The sequence below is a fragment of the Phascolarctos cinereus genome, unplaced genomic scaffold, assembly GCF_003287225.1.
Source record: "Phascolarctos cinereus isolate Bilbo 61053 unplaced genomic scaffold, phaCin_HiC Scaffold_101;HRSCAF=643, whole genome shotgun sequence".
Lineage (NCBI taxonomy): Eukaryota > Metazoa > Chordata > Mammalia > Diprotodontia > Phascolarctidae > Phascolarctos > Phascolarctos cinereus.
The window spans coordinates 26,330-35,947 of record NW_027555179.1 but is presented as its reverse complement, the minus strand read 5'-3'; the positions used below and the strand labels follow the sequence as shown (position 1 = coordinate 35,947).

Sequence of the window (9,618 nt, the reverse complement as noted above, 5' to 3'; positions counted from 1 at the left end):
TCCTGCACTTGGCCTGAGCTGCCCAGTGAGCTGTCCTAAGTGCCACAAGAGTGTGAGAAGGTGTCTGTGGGGAGTGTGAACTGGGATTGAATGGGACAAGGTCCATTCTTCCTGATTTCTTCATTGTCAAGGTCAAGATTGCACCCATCATGCCCAATGGTGAAAAGAACCATGAAAGGTACCATGGAGAGGGGCATTACCACCTTGTGGAACAGGCTAATGACAGACTGCTACTAGGCACCCTTTGCAGCTGTCCAATTTGTCATGCCCTTAATACACCAAATTCCTTTTTCTAGAGCTGTGGTTCTGTGGGACTTCTGCTGAGCATAGCAAGGCCTTCACTATTCCCTACACACCCACCCAACATATAATACATAGTCATATACACAACTCTTGGGGGTGAGCAGAGCCTGGCAGGGAGGTTGACTGCCTGACCCTCAAGAGGATGGGGAGTGGAGGGGGCAGCTAGATGCTACAGTAGATAGAGCTCCAGCCTTGGCATCAGGAAGACCTGAGTTCAAATCTGGTCTCAGACATTTGACACTTGCTAGCTGTGTAACCCTGGGCCAGTCACTTAACCCTGACTGCCTCACCAAAAATCCAAAAAAGAAAGGTGGATAGGGAATGAAACACAAGTTGCTCAGCTGGTGGTCTCTCCTCCATATCAGTGAGGGTCCAGTGGGGCAAGATTGATCCATGGAGGTTGGCTCCCACCTTCTGTCTCTTTTCCAGAGGCCATAGTGTCCAAAAGAGATTAACCATAGGGAAGGGAGGAGAAGGTCGGGGAGCTGCTTGCTGGTAGAGGGGAGGTGGATGAAGAGGGAAGGAATATAGAGACTCGGGGGGAGGGGCTAATTGGCATACTTCCCATGGACCCAGATGAGTAAATGCAGGTATACTCAGGGTGACCGTAGTTGCTCAAGATGTGAAGTTCTACCCTCTGATATGAGACTGTGTTGTCGCCCTGTGGGAAGAGGAGAATGCAGTAAGGAAGGCCTCAGATCCCTTGGTGGACACCTGACCCTGGAGTCCTTCTGTCTCACACTTCCTTCAAAGAACAGTGGCTGAATTAAGCCACAGTGTTATCGTTCAGCTCTCTGGAGTCCCTGCAGCCATTTGTAAAGCAGTGACGTCCCCATTGCCTGTGATCTGGCCTTTGAGAACATCAGCCTGCCTGGGTCACTGGGCAATTGCTGTTAGACCACCCCTCCATATGTGAAAGTGGAAGGTCTGATTGGACTCCCCAGCTTTATCATAGGTGACTTGCCCCAGGGCCACCCCTCAGCCTGAGAATCTTCATTTAGCCCTTTTGGTCTCTTTTCACAGAGGGCTTCATGGGACACACTAGACAGTGACAAAAATGAAAGGTTAAGGTCAACTTTGGAACAGTCGCTGGAGGAAGGAGTCAAACAGAGGACAGGAAATGGAATAGGCTTGTTTAAAGAAAACCAGTACCCAATGGAAAGAACAGAGCCAGAGACCTGGGTGCAAGTCTTCACTCACATTTACTCTGTGCGAGACCCTGGGCAGGTCATTTCCCTCCGAGGCCTCGGTACCCTCATCTGTTCTCTGAGGTCCACTCCAACTCAGATTGATCATATTTGCACGCTAACCCAAGTGTTCTGGCTCCACTGACCCACCCTAGAGAATCTGAGTTGTGGTTTCACTGATCTAGCTTTCTAGCCCTCCTTCCCTCTTCTTCCCTTTGCAAGTCAGTTTTGGGCCTTACCTCTGCAACTCAGACATCTGCTAGAGCACCCTGCTTTCCTGCTCCTGTAAGGAAAGTGTGGACACAATGAGACTGATGAAAACACCAACGCTGTACTCTGGGGATTCATGATCTCCTCAGGCTGGGCCCTCTGTCTGCTGGGGAGGATCTGAGTATCTGCAAACTGCTGGGCTCCAGAAATCTTGACCTTTCATCCATACTAGACCTTTCAGAGACTGGGCTTCTTTCCTACCATCCCTCCAAGAAGAGGCATCTGAGAAAGACCCAAGCTCAGTTGGTGAGGTCATTTCTCAGTCCCTTGAAGAGAGTTTCCAACTCAGTTCTTAAATTCTTCTCATTGACAGTCTTATCCCTCCCTAGTCTTCCTGCATGTATGTGCTAGGCACATGGGAGCACTTCCAGAGAGGAGCTGCAAGAGGGGGCCTAGGTTGCTTGAGGTCAGTAAACTCCATACTCATCCTTCACACAAGGGGGTCCAGGATCATTAGGCAGCTCTGTTAGCAAGTGGCCATCTCTCAGCGAGAGCAGAATATGTCAATCTGAAATGCTCCCAGACATGTATGGAATCCAGCCAGAACCCTGTAGGCAAGTGCCAGGACCCCTGAGAGCAGCATCAACCTTTCAAGGATGCTGATTCAGCCAAAAGCAACCTTCCCAAGATACCCACCCCCACTGTCTCTGCTTCCAGAAGCATCTGAGTTTTTGTATTACCTGGCATGCCCAAGGAATGTTCTTTAGCATATGATAAAGACTAGCTGATGTTTTTCCTTGAGGGTGGGCAGAGCTTCCTGGGGAACACAGAGAAGGATACAGGCATTCGACAAAACCCAGAAAACTTGGCAGGTTCTGGCAATCCCAGAGTACTGCTTCACCTCAAGACTTGCCTGCCCCCACCATGGGCCCTGTGAGATCAAACTAAGAGACACTGGTTCTGGTGACCTGGTCCTCTCAGGAGAATAAATGGGCAAATTCTGCTTTCTCCTCACCTTGATGTGGGCAGTGGTGTCCCTTCAGAAGTCCTCCAGGTTGGCTCCCCATTGGCTCACAGGGCCCTACAGGAAAGTCAAAATATCTTTGTGGTTCAGGCCTTTCCCAACTCCACTCCCACTAGCTCTTTGCCATAGCTCCAGGTCATCCAGCTTGGTGGCCTCCTTCAGTCAAAGGCTAGAGTATTCGGAAGCCAGCGTCTTCAGTCACCTTCTTAGGGCATGAACCCTGGACAGGACAAGCTGTTCGGCCTTGAAAACAAAAAGGAAAACACACAAAGATGAAAAGTCTCTTAGGAGGAGAAACAAGGAACATGGGATATTAGAGACTCCAACATCTATTAAGCACCTACTCTGTGCCAGGCACAGGGCTGAGTTCTGGCAACACCAGGATGAAGAAAGAAACCTTTGTACCCACTGGAACTTCTGCCCTGATGGAGAACACAGGAACATTCCAAACCACCTGGTCTTAAACTTGTGGGTACGTATTTCTTCATTTTACATTGATGCTGTGAACACTTTTGCATGCATTTTTGGTCTTCCCCATTAGAAAGTAAGTTCCCTGCCAACAGGAATTGTTTTATTCTTTGTACTCATATGCCCTAGGCTAAGACCTGGCACATAGTAAGTGCTTAATAAATATGTGTGGATTGGAAGGAAGGGTACCAGCTTGGGTGCAGGGGCTTAGAACTGGAAGGGGCTTAGAACTGGAAGTGGAAAGGGAAGGCTGACTCAATTCACAGCATGGGGGCAGCGATTTTGGCAGGGTCACTGAGTGTGGAAGGAGGACTGAGTCCCAGTGAGGCTAAGGCAGGAAAGACAGAGTAGGGCAATTTTACTCTGGAGTCAAAGGAGAGCCCCTGGAGTTGGCTGAGGAGGAAGTCACCTGGTCTTCCCTGTGCTTCATGAAAGTTCCTTTGGAAACAGAGTGAAGAATAGACTGGAGGCAGGGAGTCCACTCAGGAGTCTGCTGCAGTGACCTAGGAGAGAGTGATGAGGGCCTGACCTGGGGTGGCCAGGATTATGAAGGTTGAAATGGCAAATAAGCTAAGAGAGCTCAGGGCAAAAGGCTGGGTCAGTGACCTCTCAAAGAGGTGCAAAGGAGGCCAAGCATGCAGAATTCTCCCCCAACCATACCTTGCTTTTTATATACACGGGGCAGAGCCAAGATAGCAAAGAGCCCAGCTCAACTCCTCTCTAACAATCTAGAAAATGTACCAGACTGCATTCTGACCAGAAAACCTAAGACAAAGTCACTGTGAGTCATGTTTCCAGCCCAAGAGAGCATAAGAAGTAAGAGAGGGCTATGGACACTGGGTTGGGGGCTGGCCAGGAGCCCAGCATAATGGCAGTCAGGTCAGTGGAAAGCTTTTCAGTGCCCAAGGATGGTAAAAGGGCTGGGACTGAACCTCTGGGAAGGAGCAGGTCCCAGGGGACCCTATACTAGTGCTGGGAACAGGAATGGGGCCAGCTGGCATCTCTGGTCCACAGACGTAGGGCAGAGAGGACCAGTCATGAGTGAGCCAGTGAGCAATGTTGCCGTAGCTGAGCACTGACACAGGAATGTTTTACAAACAGAGCTGTGGGGACTGAGTCCCAGAGCACAGCATGGTGCTCAGTGCTATCCTTTAGTCCTGCATGTGAGCTTGCAGTGGGATACTTGAGGTAGGAGACCCAGACACAAGAAGAGTCAATAAGCTCAGTACCTCTGAACCCACAGATTCTCAAAGTGGCCTAACAGGGACTGAGTCCAGTAACATTCCACAGAATCTCAACCACCCACAAGCCAGTAGACCCAAAGCTGGGTCAGGAACTTGCACAGCTCAGACAAGGAGAGCAGTGAACAGATCATACTACTTTGGAAGCACTGAAAACTTGCAGTCTGAACTGAGAAAGCCTAGAGGTGAGCACAGCCCAACATCAACATAAGTTCATAGTCAAGAAACAGGCTGGAAGAATCAGTGAACAAAAAATGAACCTGACAGTAAAGAGCTACTGTGCTAACAGGGAAGCTCAAGACAGAAAGAAGACCGACTTGAAAACATCTTTAAGCAAAGCCTCAAAGAAAAAGGGAATATTGGCCATAAGATGAACAAGAATTCCTAGAAGAACTAAAGAACAAGATAAAAGTGCGCCCAAAAATGATTTTTTTATTAATTTATTTTGATTTATCTACAACCACTACTATAAGCTTTTCAGTTTTTAATTTTTATCCCCCTCTCTCCTCAAGACAGCATATAATCTGATATAGGCTGTACATATGCATTCCTATTAAACATATTTTCACATTAGTCATGTAAGGAACAATTAGAACTGATAGAGGGAACCACAAGAAAGAGAAAAAAACCAAAAAGAAGGAAAAAATTGGCAAATAATATGCTACAATCTGCATTCAAACTCCATAGTTCTTTCTTTGGATGTGGATAGCATTTTCCAGCATGAGACTTTTGGAGATGTCTTAGACCCTTGCATTGCTGAGAATGGCTAAGTCTCTCAAAGTTAGTCAATAGCACAATGTGGCTGTTACTGTGTACAATGTTCTCCTGGTTCTGCTCATTTCACTCAGCATCAGCCCATAGAAGTCTATCCAGGTTTTTCTGAAGTCCACTTGCTCATCATTTCTTATAGCAAAATAGTATTCTATTATATTCATATACCACAACTTATTCAGTCATTATCCAATTGATGTGCATCCCCTTAATTTCCAATTATTTGCCACCATAAAAAAAAACTGCTAGAAATATTTTTGTACATGTGGGTCCTTTTCCCATTTGTACAATCTCTTTGGGATACAGCACTAGAAGTGCTATTGCTGGGTCAAAGAGTATGCACATTTTGATAGCCTTTTGGGCATAGTTCCAAATTGCTCTCCCAAAATGGTTGGATCATTTCACAACTCCATCAACAAAGCATCACATCTTCTCCAACATTTATCATTTTCCTGTTTTATCATGTTGACTAATCTGATAGATGTGATATGCTACCTCAGAGTTGTTTTGATTTGCATTTCTCTAATCAACAATGATTTAGAGCACTTTTTCATGTAACTATAGATGGCTTTAATTTATTCATCTGAGAACTGCCTGTTCATGTCAGGTTTCACCACTTATCACTTGGGGAATGACTTGTATTCTTGTAAATTTGACTTAGTTCTCTCTATATTTTAAAAATTAGGTCCTTATCAAAGACACTGCTTTTAAAAATTCTTTCCCAGTTTCCTGCTTCCCTCCTAATCTTGGTTGCATTGGCTTTGTCTGTGCAAAAAACTTTTCAGTTGAATGTAATGAAATTTAACCATTTTGCAGTTCATAATGTTCTCTATCTCCTGTTTGGTCATGAATTCTTCTGTTCTCCATAAATCTGACAGGTAAACTATTCCTTGCTCTCCCAGTTTGCTTGTAGTATCAGTCTTTATACCTAAATTGTGAATCCATTTTGACTTTCTTATGGTACATTTTGGTCTAAGACTAGTTTCTGCCATATTCTTTTCCAGTTTTTCTAGCAGTTTTTGTCAAATAGTGAGTTGTTATCCAGAAGCTGGGATCATTGTGTTTATCAAGTAGTAGATTACTAAAATCATTGCCTACTGTGTCCTGCGTACCTAACCTATTCCACTGATCCACCACTTTATATCTTAGCCAGTACCAAGCAGTTTTGATGATTGCTGCTTTATAATGCTATTTAAGATCTGGTATGGCTAGGCTTCCTTCCCTGCATTTCTTTTCACTACTTTCCTTGATATTCTAGAACTTTTGTTATTCCAACTGAATTTTACTTTCTCTAGCTCTATAAAATATATTATATATATATAGTATTTTGATTGGTATGGCACTGAATAACTAAATTAGCTTAGGTGGAATTGTCATTTTTATTATATTAGCTCGGCCTACCAGTGAGCAACTGATTTTTTTCCCTAATTATTGAGATCTCACTTTATTTGTGTGAAAAGTGTTTTGTAATTATTTTCATATTGTTCCTGGGTTTGTTTTGTTAGGTACACTGCTAAATATTTTATGATGTCTAAAGTAATTTTAAATGGAATTTCTCTTTGTATGTCTTGCTATTGGTCTTTGTTGGTAATATATAGAAATGCTGATGATTTATGTGGATCCAAAAATAATTTTAAAAAACAATTAAGAGTGAAAGCAGAAGAAGTGAAAAAGAACAGTGAAAGAAAGATTTAATAGAGGTAAAAAAAATACTGATGAAAACTACTTAGAAATTAGAATTGAGCAAACAGAAGCTAACAACTCTATGAGACAAGAAGAAAAAATGAAATTAATTCAAAGAATGAAAAAAAAGAAAAAAGTGTGTAATATCTCATGTATAAAAACAATGACCTAGAAATGGATTGAGGAGAAATAACTTAAGAGTCATTGGACAATCTAAAAACCAGGAACAACAAAGAGGGGCTTCACATAATAGTTTAAGATATTATAAAGAAAAGTAAAATGCCCAGAAGTCTTAGAATCAGAGGGCAAAGTACAACTTGAAAGACTCTACTGATCATTTCTTGAAAGAAACTCCAAAATGAAAACTCCTTATGCTCCAGGTCATAAAGAAAGCCTGCAAGTGTGTGTGGGGGGGGGGGGGTGGCAAGCCAAGATGGGGGAGTAAAAACAGTGACTTACTTGAACTCTCTCCAAACCCCCCCAAATACCTCTAAAAATATTTGAGAGTGGCAGAACATGCAAAAGACAGATTGAAACAAAGTTCCAGCAGAAGACAATCTAGATGGTTGATGGGAAAGGTCTGTTGTGCCAGGCTGGGAGAGGAGCACAGTTTAGCATGGGCTGCACAGACAAAGATAGAGCCTCAGTGAACCTGGAGTAGGCCTCAGAGGACTGAATCATTAGCAGCTGGAGCGGTTTCCAAATTTCTCAACCCACAAAACCAAAGACAACTTGGAAGGTCATTAGGAAGGTCTCTCAAACCTGGGTGAGAGAGGAAAGCAGTCCAGCCCTAGTACTGGCACAGCCTCAAGGCAGCAGCTGCTTCTGGAGCTCTTGGACCACAGATGATGGGGAGATGGAGTGGCTGGTCAGTGGGGACTGCAGGGAACTCTTTGCTGGTGCTGAGGCAGGACTCTCTTGCTTTGCCCGTGATTGGATTTGGGTCACAGTCCGAGTGGCAGTCCTGGGGCAAGGAGGACAGCTGGCATGGTGGAGCTGTGTGGCAGTGGTGAAGAGAGATTCCTCCTCAAATTTCCAAGGCAGAAAAGAGTGCTTGTGGTCACTCACAGACCAGAGCACAGGCCATAAAAGGAGTAAACACCTCTCCTTTGATCATACCACCTTGGAAGACCTGAAAATTTACAGGTCCTAGAAGTATCTCTTAAAACAGCTACACAAAACCCTCAAGCTTGGGCCAGTACAATCTCCACACTGCAAGCAGACACTTACCTTCACAAAGAGTTTAAAACACAAGTAATTGGGTGGGAACATGCGCACACAGAACAAAAAAGTCAGACTATAGAACCTAACTTTGGTGACAAAAGAAGAACAATATAGAACCAGAAGAAGACAACATAGTCAAAGGTCCTACATCCAAAGCCTCCAAGAAAAAATATGAATCACTCCCAGGCCATGGAAGAGCTCAAAAAAGATTTTGAGAAGCAAGTAAAAGAGGTAAAGGAAAAAGTGTGAAGAGAAATGAGAGTGATGCAAGAAAATCATGAAAAACAAGTCAACAGCTTGTTAAAGGAGACCTAAAAATATTAAAGAAAATAACACCTGGAAAAATAGCCTAACTGAAAAGAGGACCAAAAGCCAATGAGGAGAAGAATGTATTAAAAAGCAGAACTGGCCAAATGGAAAAGGAAGATGAAAAGCTCACTGAAGAAAATAATTTCTTAAAAATTAGAATGGCACAGAGGTGGCAGAGTGAGGGACTAGAGTGGCCATTTGCTCTGCTTGCCACTCCAGGCCAGCCACATTTCCTCTGATGCATGCAGACTTCTTGTAGTTGCAGTCCGGCACTGCAAAGCTGTTCCTTTCTGCAAGCACTGTGGGAATGCCAAGAAACAAAATGATCATGGAAGTGCAGATGGCCATCTTCACCAACATGCTGGGCATGTTCCTCTTCCTGCTTCTGCTCCTCTATGACTACGTGGTGATCAATAACTCCAAGAAGCAGGAGTGAGGTGGCACGGCCCCGCTGCAGATGGCTCTGTGCTCGAGAGGAGCATTTTCATACTTGTCTCTTCTGCTTGCTGAGAGCTGAGGATGCCACAAGCCTGAGCCCAGGAATGGCCCTTAAGGGATGCAGAAGTGCCTGCCACCAGGATGAAAAGTCAAAAAGGGATTGGGAAGAAGCTCCTCCAAGGTTGAGGGGTTTAGGCCCCTATTAAACATCCCCTCCACTTTTGAGGCTAAAAAAAATAGAATGGTGAAAATGAAAGCTAATGACTTTGTAAGAAATCAAGAAATTATAAAACAAAACCAAAAGAATGAAAAATAGAAGACAATGTGAAATATCTCACTGAAAAACAACTGAACTGGAAATCAGGTCCAGGAGAGATAATTTTAAAATTATTGGACTACCTGAAACCCCTGATCAAAAAAAGAACCTAGACAACATCTTTCAAGAAATTATCAATGAAAACTGCCCAGATATTCTAGAACAGAGGGTAAAATAGAAATTGAAAGAATCCACCAATCACTTCCTAAAAGAAATCGCCAAAGGAAAACTCCTAGGAATATTGTAGCCAAATTCCAGAATTCCCAGGGCAAGGAGAAAATATTGCAAGCAGCCAGAAAGAAACAGTTCAAGTATTGTTGAAACACAATCAGATAACACAAGATTTAGTAGCTTCTACACTAAGAGCCTGGAGGGTCTGGAATATGACATTCCAGAGTTTGAAGGAGATAGGATTACAAACAAGAATCACCTACCCAGCCAAAT

The 9,618-nt window shown here is 43.9% G+C and overlaps 1 protein-coding gene and 1 long non-coding RNA gene across 2 annotated transcripts; one reads left to right on the top strand and one right to left on the bottom strand.

The window, feature by feature from the left end:
• Positions 1 to 248: 248 nt before the first annotated feature.
• Positions 249 to 3,972, bottom strand: LOC110204100 (uncharacterized). The gene is made up of 4 exons (XR_002323204.2): positions 3,602 to 3,972; positions 2,716 to 2,967; positions 1,730 to 1,773; positions 249 to 964 (listed from the first exon to the last, which is right to left on the bottom strand). It is a non-coding gene; the product is annotated as an uncharacterized LOC110204100 (long non-coding RNA).
• A 4,765-nt stretch (positions 3,973 to 8,737) lies between these two features.
• LOC110204099 (dolichyl-diphosphooligosaccharide--protein glycosyltransferase subunit 4-like) lies at positions 8,738 to 9,065 on the top strand. The gene has a single exon (XM_020980431.2). It carries the CDS (start codon positions 8,743 to 8,745, stop codon positions 8,854 to 8,856), a length of 114 nt encoding a protein of 37 aa, XP_020836090.1. The 5' UTR covers positions 8,738 to 8,742; the 3' UTR covers positions 8,857 to 9,065.
• The last annotated feature ends 553 nt before the right edge of the window (positions 9,066 to 9,618 follow it).